At 41.7% G+C, this 14613-nt stretch overlaps 1 protein-coding gene across 2 annotated transcripts in view; it reads left to right on the forward strand.

The window, feature by feature from the left end:
- Positions 1-462: 462 nt before the first annotated feature.
- Positions 463-14613, forward strand: part of LOC116685747 (rhomboid-related protein 4) — an 18389-nt gene continuing 4238 nt past the window's right edge. The window contains exons 1-3 of one of the 2 annotated variants that reach the window (XM_032510662.1): positions 463-765; positions 5796-5940; positions 11926-12217. In XM_032510662.1, coding sequence (XP_032366553.1) covers positions 5797-5940; positions 11926-12217 — 436 coding nt within the window. In that variant the 5' untranslated portion in view covers positions 463-765; position 5796. Of the gene's footprint in view, positions 766-5784; positions 5941-11925; positions 12218-14613 lie in introns of both variants that reach the window. The other variant, XM_032510661.1, reaches the window with a different exon arrangement.

Consider the following 14613-nt stretch of genomic DNA (forward strand, 5'->3'; position numbering starts at 1 on the left):
GCTAGTTTAATTTATAATAAAACATGTTTTATCCACAAAATCTTTTTTAAACTAAATGTGTTGTGTTCAAAAATCTTAATGGGTTGAATGAATGTGTTTTTGTTCTGTTTTAAAAAGCAAGAAAAAGTTCAAACCTGCAATTCTTTGTTATTCCCAATACAGCCTGTAATTATTTATGAGGTTTGAGCAATAAGCATACTTTGGGGAGAAAAAAAATCTTAATATGTAAAGTAACAGAGCTGTCAGATGTATATAGCGGAGTAAAAAAGTACAGTATTATATGTAGAAAGTGGCATGAGAATAAAAATACATGAGAATAAAATGCTCAAGTAAAGTACAAGTACCTCAGATTTGTACGTAAGTAGGCTACACTACTTGAGTACATGTACTTGGTTCCATTCCAGCCCTGGTCCCGTGAGTCCTGCAAGACTTTCCGAGGATCAGGTTTAAGTTTCGTTTCTGCTTCTCCCCGGTGGATCCGGTCTGGAGACAGATCCCCGGTGGATCCGGTCTGGAGACAGATGCGCGCTCCCCGCTGGCGGACGGTGTGTGAGTACCGCATGTTAAATTAATCCCGATGGATTCTCATTTATAGTTATTTTAAGAGTGTATAATCCCTCATCTTCCGCTGCTTTTGGAGCCCTTTGATTGTCAGAGCTTATTTTTCCACCGTGTCTGGATCAGCTGCTTCTCTCCAAAGATGGAGGAAGAGGAGTAAACATGTCCGGATGGGCGTTTGTTTTCAGTCTACTACACGATCACTAGGTCAGTTTAGTAAAATGCATTTCATGAACTAAGCTACATCTTTAATATACTGAGAAACACGCAGATATATAGATATTGATTTATATTCAATAGTGTGTGTTGTGTGTGTGTGTGTTGTGTGTGTGTGTGGTGTGTGTGTGTGTGTGTGTGTGTGTGTGTTATAGCAGAGGTGGAAAATAACGAAATACATAGGCTACTCACGTTACTGTGTGTACTGTGTGTATATATTACGTTTTGTGCACTACAAATCCCATTTGAGGGAATAAAAAACGAAAGGAAGAAAAGAAATCGTGCAGCAACCATCGTCTGATGCATTCTGGGACAGCAAAGTGTGTCCTCTAACGTGATTTCCGTTTTAATTTAATGTAGTTTAATATGGCTTTTCAATTAACCACTTTTTTTCCCTCGTCTACCATAAACAATTCGCAGAAACTCCGCTCCGTGTGCGTGCGCGCTCCCGCGGCCAGGGGAGACAAATCCTGGCGGGGATACGTACGTTGGCACAACACCCGTCTTCTGTACAGCGCTGCCGGCGTTACACACACACACACACAACACACACACACACACACACACACACACACACACACACACACACACACACACACACACACACACACACACACACACACACACACACACAGCTGGTAAAAAGTCAAAAGTTACTTCAACGCATCACCTGGCAGGCAGAAACATAGCGAGCGATATTTCAGACCAGTCATTCACGCGCGCTGTTTTACACACACACAGCTCAACTCGGCAAATGGCGAATATTCACCAACAAGCTAAAACAAAATCTTAAATCAGTTTGGCGGGAATCTTGAAATTTGGCCACTTTCTTATAACCTTCACTGCTGGCTAAACGAACCATCCTCTCAGGTGAAGCCGAGGTAGGGTGACCACCTGCTAATAAGCCCAAGGGGGGACAAGTGGTATGTTTCTGAGGGACAATGTGGGACACTGCCTGGCGAAGCGGTGCCCCCCCCACGGGCAGACTCACTAATAAAGGTTTACCCATTTCTAGCACATACCACGTACATGGTATATTAATAATGCCCTATGCCCCTGAACATGTGAAACTGCTGATGTAAGCTCATGAATAGGCCAACCAATGTGTATTTTTTTCTAAATAAAGATTAATATTTTGAAATCTCATACAATTATAATATAATTGACAGATGCACTTCCACTTACGATTTACTTTAGCTATTTAATTTAATTTTCATTACAATTCATTCACTTTAAATACATTATAATATGAAATTATAGGACTAACAGGAAGTGTAATTGCTCAACAGGAACAGTTTAAACAAAAGAGTCTTCCCAGTCTTCCTAGAACCCACCTTCTCTTTCTAACTGATGGTGGGGGGTCTCAGACTGCTCAGACTCGGGCTCTTTCTCCAGTTTTTGAATTGGAAAGCCCATTCCTAAAAGTCCCTTCCCAGTGTTTGGTATGCACGTGCGTGCGCTGTCATGACAACGAATAGGAGGGATTTTAACTATTTGTCTGATTTAAAGTCATATTCTGGACATTCTGGCTGATAGAGACGTTTAGAAGTCAGAGAGACAAAATCTGATCAGATCACAGATCATCTCTAGTCTGTTGTTAATTAAAATCAGCAACAGATCTCATGTAGAACACTTTGAGAGCTACAATTAACCTAGAGACTGTTCCAGCTGATTGTGTAGTCTGATTAGATTTTATTAAATCGGAATCGCACCACAGTGTTAAGTCACTTCCTGTTCTGGATCGCTGGAAACTGCCCGACTTTACCGCAGCTTTTAGTGTCCCCCCCCACCACCCCCCGGCTGCTGCCGCCGGCTCTGTCTACTTTACAGGCGCAGTTCATGTCCAACGAGCCTAATTTCGTTTGGCTGCTCGTCCTCCAAGATTATAGCGACCAACTTTTTTTTGAGCAGCATTGATTATGCGTGACACGGTCTCAATTTGCGGGACGCGTGAATTGGGCTTCAAACGCTGTGCGCGCACGCGCTACGCGGGACGGGTGGTCACCCTAAGCCGAGGACGCATTGAAAGACCCAAACAGATGCACGTGGCTACTTAATATGCACGTGAATGACCTGACGTTACGCTCGCCGCCTTCATCCCTGATGATGATGATGATGGTTTTATTATTTTGCAACAGCATCGTTTCATTGCAAATGAGACGCGCGTGACGAATGCTAGCCTGCGTATCAGTCCTAGACCGTTAATATTAATAATAATAATAATATATAGTCTATGGTATCAGTCCCTTCATCATTAAAGATGAGCTTTTCCACGTCAACGTTTCTCTTCCGCCTCTTTGACAGCGACATGTTTACCTGACAACAGCCGTGTCTTTCTGCGTTTTCCACCAATCAGGACGCTGCATACTACAGCCATGTTTAAAAAATCCCAGACTTTAACCAGAGCCAGAGATGATAGAGTATGTCATGGTATGTCCTAAAATGTGAAAAAAATTAAATAAAAAGTCATAGTATGGTATGACATAAAAAGTAAAAAAAAGTCATTATATAGTATGTCATTAAAAAGTCATAGTATGTGGTAAAAAGTAATAAAAAAGTCATAGCATAGTAGAATTTGTCATAAAAAATCATAATATAGTATGTCGTGAAATGTCAAAAAAGTCAGTGTTGTATATAGTAAAGTGATCAAAAAAGTAATAGTATGTCGTAAAAAGTCCTAGTATGGTATGACGTAATAAAAAGGTACGTCGTGAAATGTGAAAAAAGTTATAGTATGTCATAAGATATGTTTTTGTCCTAAATATCCCTCTGATTTTAACCCTCACCCGTCAATGAACTGCCTCCTTTTTCTAGTTAAAGAGCCAGTTATCATTAGGGAGTCTCCATGTTTTTAGGAGTTTGCTCACACTAACACATGATAAAAAAAGATTATAATAAATAAATCGGCATATCAGGTATAAATTCCTTTTATCTTCTTTATGTGAAAGTCTGGCTCTCGAGTGTCTGCTTAGAAAAATTCTGGCCCTTGGAAAAATGGATCTGATGACCCCTGCACCAAGGTGACGAATGATCAGCATCTAGGCAGCGAGGCGCTAAACTCGTTTAGTGGCATTGCTGATTTTTGTCTGGCACTAGCAACCCGTAGGACAACTGTATGTAGGACACAGGTTAAATAAATACAGCTAACTAGCTCAGACAGGCTACTTCAGTGTGTAGAAACCCTGCTGGTCTGGGCTGTGGACATCAGTCCCATGTCTCCATAGTGGGATTGGTAAAGGGGGGGCTCTGTTATTTTGGAGAAGATTGTAGCATGAAATGTCCTGTGTGACATGTGTTATGTTGTTATCACGAGTGTACATTTGGATAGATGATTATACATTTGTATGAATTTTTCTTTAATTAAAAACACAATAGTTTGGGATTTATGACAACTTGATCTATTTTCACTACATGAGATACATTTGCTATGATGGATGGATGGATGTATGGATTGATGATGGATGGATGTGATGGATGGTTGATTGATGGATACAGGATGATGGTGTGGATGGATCGTAGATGGATGGTAGGAGGGATGGATGGATGGATGGAGTGATGGATGTATGGTAATGTGGATGGATGGATGGATGGATAGATGGCTAGATGGATAGATGTGATAGATGTGGATGATGGATGATGATTATGATGGATGGCTGATAGTGGATAGATGGATAGATGATGGATGATGGATGGATGGATGATGGAAGTGGATAGTAGATGAAGCTATAGATGGATGATTGATGGATGGATAGATGGATGTAGATGAGATGGATAGATGATGATGATGATAGATGGATGGATGATGATAGATGGTGTATGGATGGATAGATAGATGGATGGATGATAATGGATAGATGATGGATGATGGATGGATAGATAGATGATGGATAGATAGATAATGTAGATGATAGATGGATTGTGGATGAATGGATGTGTATTGATAGATGATAGATATGATGGATAGATGGATGGATGGATGGATGGATGGATGGATGGATGGAGGATGCTGGATTGGATGGATGGATGGATAGATAGATGATGATGGATGATGATGGATGGTGGATGGATAATGATGAATAGATGGATAGATGGATGGATTGGATGGATGGATAGATGTGGATAGATCGACTACTTGATGGATATACAGTGCTGCGCTGACTATAGGAACCACTGCTTAAATTGACTTAAAAGAGGAATAAAAAAAACATCTTTTGAAAATTGATCTTAATGCCTTAATTCAAAATTCAAAATGAATAATGTATTGTAAATTTATTGTTAAATTATTATTAAAGGCCAGTTATTTAATGGATCAAGATTATATGCATCCTAATAAAGTTCCTTTGGAATTAAACTACCCCCCCCCCCTTGAGTAATATTTCATCAAAGTGTTGGTACTTACTTTTACTTCAGTACAATATTTTAGTACTTTTTCCACCTATGTACTATAGATACTATAGTGTGTGTGTGTGTGTGTGTGTGAGGGTGTGTGTGTGTGTGTGTGTGAGGTTGTGTGTGTGTGTGAGAGGTTTGTGTGTGTGTGTGTGTGTGTGTGTGTGTATGTATAGATGTATAAGATGTTAGTGGATGGATTATATATGATATATTGATGATACACGTTGATTAATACACATGCTGCAATGATACTACAGAACGATCATACATAGATCCTTGTAATTTTTGTGTTGTGTGTGTGTGTGATTATATATATCATGTGACGGTTTTATAGAACGAATTTAACTACATAGATATAGATACTGTTAGTTGTACAGTTTATACTATAGATACTGTTGGATATAGATTCATACTATAGATACACTGTTAGTTAGATACATATGCTGCAGTGGATGGATACTACAGATCGATCAATACATAGATACTGTTGATGGATATAGATAGATGCTGTTAGATACACAGGCTACTGCTGATAGATAGATTTAATCAAAAGTTGACCCAGATGTTGCATTAGATTCAAATCCTCCCAGCGGCGTTGGACCCTCCCCCCCCCCCCAGGTGGTTTTCAGTATGCAGAGGAGTTTCCAGCTGGGCCTGCTGCTCCTGGTGGTCCAGCTGTTCCACGAGGGTCTGGGAAACATCCCAGCAGTCACCCTGGCGGTCCTGGGGTTCAACGTGTACCTTTACATGTTCCCAGCTGCTCCGCCGATAAAGGTTAGTGGCACATTAGGAATATCTCTTCAGCTACCTAAACTCTGAATATCTCTTAACCCTCGTGTTGTCCTCGGGTCAAATTGACCCTTTTCAAAGTGTTTTATATCTAAAATATGGATTTCTATCTACCAAATTACCCCCAAAAATAACATGGAGGATTCCATACAACATTCTTCAGGTAAAATTAACAATTACTTTCATTGATTTTTTTGGGGTGTTTTATTGAAGCTTATAGCATTTTTTTTTTTTTTTTAAGGTTTCAAAACAGTATCCGAACTAAACTTTGACATCTACCCATCTGAGATCCACTCGACATCCTCTGATCTTAACTATTAGTCAAAATGATTCATAATTTCTCAGTTTTTAACTAAAAAACGTATGTACAATTTGATATAACTAAGGTTTGTTGACCATGAATTCCAAGAATGAGTGTAAAACCTGTTATTAAACCAGCTCAGGTTTTTAAAAAAAAGCACCAAAAGCTTGGAAAAAGTGACAAATTAATCAGAAAAAGCAACAAAAACAGAAGAATTTTGATTTTTCATGGTTAACGGGAAGACAACACGAGCGTTAAACTCCGCCTCCGACAAGCTCAACAATTCAACTTCTTTTTACGGAAGCCAGACTTGTCATTTTTTACTGCATTCAATTTTATTCAACAACTTTGGTTTGTAGTTTATTTGCAGATTCAGACAAAATGTAACTCAGCTAATGAACTACAGACTATTTTTTTGATGGGCTCACACCCGCCATCGGCTAGTCTCCAGCCATATTCCAACATGCACTGTGTGCATCTGTGAGACGTCTAATCTGATGACAACAATGCGTAAATGTGCACAGGAGCAGCAGCTCTGTTCTCTGCTCTGTGTTCGCAGTAATACGTTTCTCACTAATTATACGTTATTTTTTTAGCAACCCATCCACCATTAATTACAGTGTTCATTTTCATGACTCGTTCCGTATAGAAACTGGTTGCTGGACGCTGAGTATCTGAACCAAAGGACGGAGCAATAGCATGTTGTTTGAATCATGTGTGTTAACATGGACAAGACTGTCACAATAAAACAGGAAACAGAACATAGACAAGACCAAAAATAACAAAACTCACAAGACATGACAGAAAACCAGGCAGAACACTAATGAAATTATCAAAAATATAGACTAAACATGTAATCTCGGTAGCGCTGTCCCTCAGTTACACTGGGAAACAAGTGAAATTCATCAGACAAGGATGGGAAAACTAAACAAGACGGCACAGAAAACAAGACTATCACAATAAAACGGGAAACGAGACTATCACAATAAAACGGGAAACAAGACTATCACAATAAAACGGGAAACAAGACTATCACAATAAAACGGGAAACAAGACCAAAAATAACAAAATCACAAGACATGACAGAAAACCAGGCTAAGAAAATAAGACAGGAAAACAGACTACCACAATAAGACAGGACAACAGACTACCCCAATAAGACAGGAAAACAGACTACAAAAACTAGGACAGGGAAAACAGACTCACCCTAGGGACCAGGGAAAAAAGACTACCCCATAGGAGGAAACAGACTAAACCAGATAAGGCAGGAACACAGACTACCCCAATAGGACAGGAACAAGACTACCCCAATGACAGGGAAAACAGACTACCACCATAGACAGGAAAACAGACTACCCGACAAGACAGGAAAACAGACTACCCCAATAGAAGGAAACAGACTACCCCGACAAGACAGGAAAAACAGACTACCCGACAAGACAGGAAAACAGACTACCAGAATAAGACAGGAAACAACGAATACCCCAACAGGACAGGAAAACAGACACCCAAAACAGGACAGGAAAACAGACTACCCCATAGACAGAAACAGACTACCCAATAAGACAAGAAAACAGAACTAACCCCAATAAGACAGGAAAACAGACTCCCAATAGGACAGGAAACAGACTACCCCAATAGGCAGGAAAACAGACTACCCAATAGGACAGGAAACAGACTACCCCAATAAGACAGGAAACAGACTACCCAAAAGAAGGAAAACAGATCACCCCAATAGGACAGGAAAACAGATACCCCAATAGACAGGACAACAGACTAACCACATAAGACAGGAAAACAGACTACCCCAATAAGACAGGAAAACAGACTACCCGACAAGACAGGAAAACAGACTACACCCACAGACAGGAAAACAGACTACCACAATAAGAACAGGAAAACAGCTCACCCCAATAGGGGCAGGAAAAAGACTACCATAGGACAGGACAACAGACTACCCCAATAAGACAGGACAACAGGACTAACACAATAAGACAGGAAAAAGACTACCCCAATAGACAGGAAAATAGACTACCCAATAGGACAGGAAAAACAGAGACCCAATAGGACAGGAAAACAGACTACCACCAAAGGACAGAAAACAGACTACCCAATAGGACAGGAAAACAGACTACCCCACTAAGACAGGAAAACAGACTACCCACAGGACAGGAAAAAAAGGACTACCCCAATAGGACAGGAAAACCCAGACTACCACCAATGACAGGACAACAGACTACCCCAATAAGACAGGAACAACAGGACAACCGAAGACAGGAAACAGACTACCCGACAAGACAGGAAAACAGACTACACAATAAGACAGGAAAACAGATCAACCCAAGAGGCAGGAAAACAGAGATACACCAATAGGAAAGGACAAAGACTACCCCAATAAGACAGGACAACCGAATACCCAATAAGACAGGACAACAGATACCCCATAGGACAGGAAAAACAGGACTACCCCAATAGGACGGAAAACAGACTACCCAATAGGACAGGAAAAACAGACTACCCCATGGACAGGAAAACAGACTACCCCAACAGGACAGGAAAACAGGGACTACCCCAATAGGACAGGAAACAGACTACCCCAATAAGACAGGAAAACCAGGACTACCCAAGGACAGGAAAACAGATACCCCAATAGAGGAAACAGACTCCCCCAAGACAGGAAAACAGAAACCCATAGACAGGAAACAGCGACTACCCCGACAAGACAGGAAACAGAACTACCACACAGACAGGAAAACAGACTACCAGACAGGAAAACAGACTACCCAAAGACAGGAAAACAGACTAACCCATAAGACAGAAAACAGATACCCCAATAAGAAAGAAAAAGACTACCCCAATAAGACAGGAAACAGCACTTCCCCAAATAGGACAGGACAAAAAACAGACGACCCATAAGACAGAAACAGACTACCCAATAAGAAGCGAAACCACAGATTACCCCAATAGGACAGGAAAAAGACTACCCCAATAGGACAGGAAAACAGACTACCCAATAGGACAGGAAACCGACTATCCCAACAGGCAGGAAAAAGACTAACCAATAGACAGGAAAACAGACTACCCCAATAACACAGGAAAGGAAAAAAGACTACCCACAACAGGACAGCGCAACAGACTACCCCCAATAGACAGGAAAAACCGACTACCCCAATAGACAAGGAAAACAGACTACCCCAATAAGACAGAAAACAGACTACCACAATAGGACAGAAAACAGACTACCCGACAAGACGGAAAAGACTACCCCAATAGAAGGAACAGACACCCGCAAAAGACAGAAACAGACTACCCCACAAGACGAACAAGGAAACTACCACAATAAGAAGGAAACAACTACCCAAAGGACAGGAAAACAGACTACCCCAACAGGACAGGAAAACAGACTACCCCAATAAGACAAGAAACAGACTACCCACAATAAGACAAGAAAACAGACTACCCCAATGAGACAGGAAACAGACTTCCAATAGGACAGGGAAACAGACTACCCAATAGGACAGGAAAACAGACTACCCCATAGGACAGGAAAAGAATACCCCAATAAGACAGGAAACAGACTACCCCAATAAGACAGGAAAAGTCACCCCAATAGAGACAGAAAACAGATCACCAATAGGAAGGACAAAGACTCCCCATAAGACGGAAAACAGACTACCCCAATAAGACAGGAAAACAGACTACCGACCAAGACAGGAAAACAGACTACCCGACAAGACAGGAAACAGACTTACCACAATAAGACAGGAAAAACAGATCACCCCAATAGGACAGGGAAAACAGACTACCCCATAGGACAGGACAACAGACTACCCAATAAGACAGACAACAGATACCCAAAGACAGGAAAAAGACTACCCCAATAGGACAGGAAAAGACTACCCCAATAGGACAGGAAAACAGGACTACCATAGAGAAAAGACTACCCAACAGGCAGAAACAGGACTACCCAATAGGACAGGAAAACAGACTACCCAATAGACAGGAAACAGACTACCCCAAAAGGACAGGAAAAAAACAGAATACCCAATAGGACAGGAAAACAGACTACCCCAATAGGACAGGACAACAGACTACCCAATAAGACAGGAAACACAGACTACCCGACAAGACAGGAAAAAGGACTACCCCGACAAAGAAGGAAAACAGACTACCCCGACAAGACAGGAAACAGACTACCACAATAAGACAGGAAAACAGATCACCCCAATAGGACAGGAAAACAGACTACCCCAATAGGACAGGACAACAGACTACCCCAATAAGACAGGACAACAGACTACCCCAATAAGACAGGACAACAGACTACCCCAATAAGACAGGAAAACAGACTACCCCAATAGGACAGGAAAATAGACTACCCCAATAGGACAGGAAAACAGACTACCCCAATAGGACAGGAAAACAGACTACCCCAACAGGACAGGAAAACAGACTACCCCAATAGGACAGGAAAACAGACTACCCCAATAAGACAGGAAAACAGACTACCCCAACAGGACAGGAAAACAGACTACCCCAATAGGACAGGAAAACAGACTACCCCAATAAGACAGGAAAACAGACTACCCCAATAAGACAGGAAAACAGACTACCCCGACAAGACAGGAAAACAGACTACCCCGACAAGACAGGAAACAGACTACCACATAAGACAGGAAAACAGACTACCCCAAACAGGACAGGAAAACAGACTACCCCAAATAGACAAGAAAAAAGACTACCCAATAAGACAGGAAACAGCTACCCCAAAAGACAGGAAAACAACTCCCCAATAGGAAGCAAAACAGACTCCCCAATAAGACAGGACAACAGGACTACCCCAATAGAACAGGAAAAACAGACTACCCCAATTAGACAGGGAAAAAGGACTACCCAATAGGAAGGAAAAGACTACCCAATAGGACAAGAAACAGACCTAACCCAACAGGACAGGAAAACAGACTACCCCAATAGGACAGGAAAACAGACTACCCCAATAAGACAGGAAAACAGACTACCCCAACAGGACAGGAAAACAGACTACCCCAATAGGACAGGAAAACAGACTACCCCAATAAGACAGGAAAACAGACTACCCCAATAAGACAGGAAAACAGACTACCCCGACAAGACAGGAAAACAGACTACCCCGACAAGACAGGAAAACAGACTACCACAATAAGACAGGAAAACAGACTACCCCAACAGGACAGGAAAACAGACTACCCCAATAAGACAAGAAAACAGACTACCCCAATAAGACAAGAAAACAGACTACCCCAATAAGACAGGAAAACAGACTTCCCAATAGGACAGGAAACAGACTACCCCAATAGGACAGGAAAACAGACTACCCCAATAGGACAGGAAAACAGACTACCCCAATAAGACAGGAAAACAGACTACCCCAATAGGACAGGAACACAGACTACCCCAATAGGACAGGAAAACAGACTACCCCAACAGGACAGGAAAACAGACTACCCCAATAGGACAGGAAAACAGACTACCACAATAGGACAGGAAAACAGACTACCCCAATAGGACAGGAAAACGGACTACCACAATAAGACAAAACACCCAAACCTTAACATATCTCAGAAAGACCTTCTTTCTACCCTGATTAGAGTAAAACATGGTTATTCCTACGTTGTCCATCCCCTCCTCAGGCCTGCGTGAGCCTCCAACGGGTGTACTGGGACAAGGACTGGGGTCGCCTCTTCCTGTCCCCGCTGCACCATGTGGACGACTGGCACCTCTACTTCAACATGGTGTCCTTCATCTGGAAAGGCATCAGGCTGGAGGGCCGTCTGGGTGCGGCCTGGTTCCTCTACCTGCTGTCGGTCTTCTTCCTGCTCTACGGACCCGTCTACCTGCTGCTGCAGGTGGCGCTGACCCAACTCGTTGAGGACTCCGACCCGTTCGTGGCGTTCAAAGACGAGTGTGCTGTCGGCTTCTCGGGTACAAACAGTTCCTCAAATCTTCAGATTAAAAAAAAAAAAAATGCACCAAAATAATTAGCAACAACTCTGATAATTGGTGAATCTTCCAGTGACTTTTTGAAGCAAAAATCAATCAATCAATCAATCAATCAAACGTTATTGCTGAAGCACATTTAAAAACAACCAGGTTGACCAAAGTGCTGACATGAAACAATCAATAGACAGAATACAACACCAGACAAATATGACCTACAGTTGTCACGCTGGATTAAAAGCCAGGGAATAAAAATGTGTTTTTAGTCGCGATTTTAAAAACCGGAAAGCTGGGGGCCGGTCTGACATGAAGAGGCAAGTCATTCCACAGTCTCGGGGCTGCGGCTGAGAAAACCCGATCCCCACTGCTCTTCAGCCGTGTTTTAGGGACAACAAGAAGAGACTGGTTTGCAGACCTTAATGACCAGTGATGTAGACTGGAGCTAGTCCATGAAGGGCTTTTAAAAAACGAACAATAAAATCTTAAAATCAATCCTAAAATTTACTGGGAGCCAGTGAAGAGAGGCAAGGACAGGGGTGATGTGATCTCGCTTACGAGTCCCAGTAGGAGACGAGCGGCAGCATTTTGCCAAAATGCCTAAAATGATCACTAAAAATCACTTAAAGGTGCACTGGGAGTTCCTGCATGGTCACTTCTTGACATTCCCTGTAAATTACAAGCAAAATGGAGCAAGCTTGCCCCTCCCCCCCCCATGTGTCCGTAACTGTCATTGTCCCTGTCCAATGTGAGGCGAGTGCAGATTTGAATCCAAAAGTACTTTTGACCTGTATTTCATGTTGAACCCAGCTAGTGTAAGTAAGTAAGTAAGTAAAGTAAGTAAAAGTTTATTTATATAGCACCTTTCAAAGGTATAGGGCCACAAAGTGCTTCACAACAAAAACATAGTGGAACTGCAACCAACTTCAGTACGATGCGGCTAACTAGGGAGAGGAAAGGCTTTCTGAGACAGGATTTGCAAACTGTCACTAAACCCCTACCCCAATCATCTTGTCGGTGATTGGCTGGAGTGGGTTGTTGAATTTTGGGTCCTGTTGTCAGTGCCCGATGTGAGTCGAGTGCAGATGTGAGTCGCGCATGCTCAGATTTAAACGGTTTACGATATAACGTGTCATACTGAAATTTGTGAAATCTATGAAATAATAAACTTTTCTCATTATAAACAATAACAGAAGATGGGAATCATTTCAGAAACCTTTTAGCTATCTAGCTATGACTGTTTGATTGCTAACGTTAGCTCAAAACACCATTCATCTGACAGCCCTTGTTGTGTTTGATGCTAACTTGTAGCCAGCAGTGAACCAACTTCGTTAAGTAGGTCCATTTTTACTGTGTTGACATTACAGAAGTCTCCCGTTAGCATCTTGTAGGCTACTCGTCGCAAAGTGACGCATGCACTCGACTCATATCGGGCAACAACACCTATCCTGTGCCTTTTAATGTTTGTTTGACCTTTACGACCCCTGTGTTGTCTCCTCCGACCGGGTTTTTTCACCGTGTATTCAGGGGGCAGGGGGCTAGCGGATCGACAAAAAATTAAATTGCACTCATACCATGCAGGAACTCATAGTTTACTTTAACTTCTACCATGTGAATGTCTGCTGGTTTTCTTTGTCTCCCATTATGACAAAGGGAATCTTTTGGAGTTCCACATTTAAATGGGTCAACTTGTGCTCTGTGATGTGCATGTTTCACAACAGACCAACATTTTACACACCTTTTTATAAAGTGTGATATTTAAACCATGAATCGATTCATATGCAGACTATAATGAAAACAATTGTTAGTTGCAGCCGTAAAAGCAAAAAAAGGTTTAAAAAAAAAAAGAGAAAATATGAATTTGGACATGTCATTTTAAACGTTTGGCCTAACATGTTGGAGCTAAATTATTTCTCATGTAATTTAATTTGTCTTCTGATTTCAGTAACCTGCTTTGGTGATATTGAACGTATCCTATCATGTATTCATATCATGTGTGCTCATAAACATTATATTCACGTGGTGCATTATATTAATCATGTGTGTTAAATTCATTATATTTTGAGCTAAAGAGCAAAAGCATTACACATAGTCTACTTGGTGTCAGTGTGATTATTAGGTTCACTTCTAAATAAGAAGCATGTAGTTCATGGTTCACTGAGACCTTATGATAAGTTGTTTTGGTCCAACCATAGCTCTGCCGAGTGAGTCAATTCTGAAAAGCAGGGCCAAGGGGGAGTGAGGGACACGTCCTTTGTTTGGGTGGAGATCCTCTCCAGTAGCAGTCGGAGACCTGGTATCTATTGTGCAGGCCGATCTCTGCTAGAGACTGACCTCATGGAGACAAAACACAGCACACAAACATGTCACACGGTTGCAACTGA

The sequence above is a fragment of the Etheostoma spectabile genome, unplaced genomic scaffold (assembly GCF_008692095.1).
Source record: "Etheostoma spectabile isolate EspeVRDwgs_2016 unplaced genomic scaffold, UIUC_Espe_1.0 scaffold172, whole genome shotgun sequence".
Taxonomy (NCBI): domain Eukaryota; kingdom Metazoa; phylum Chordata; class Actinopteri; order Perciformes; family Percidae; genus Etheostoma; species Etheostoma spectabile.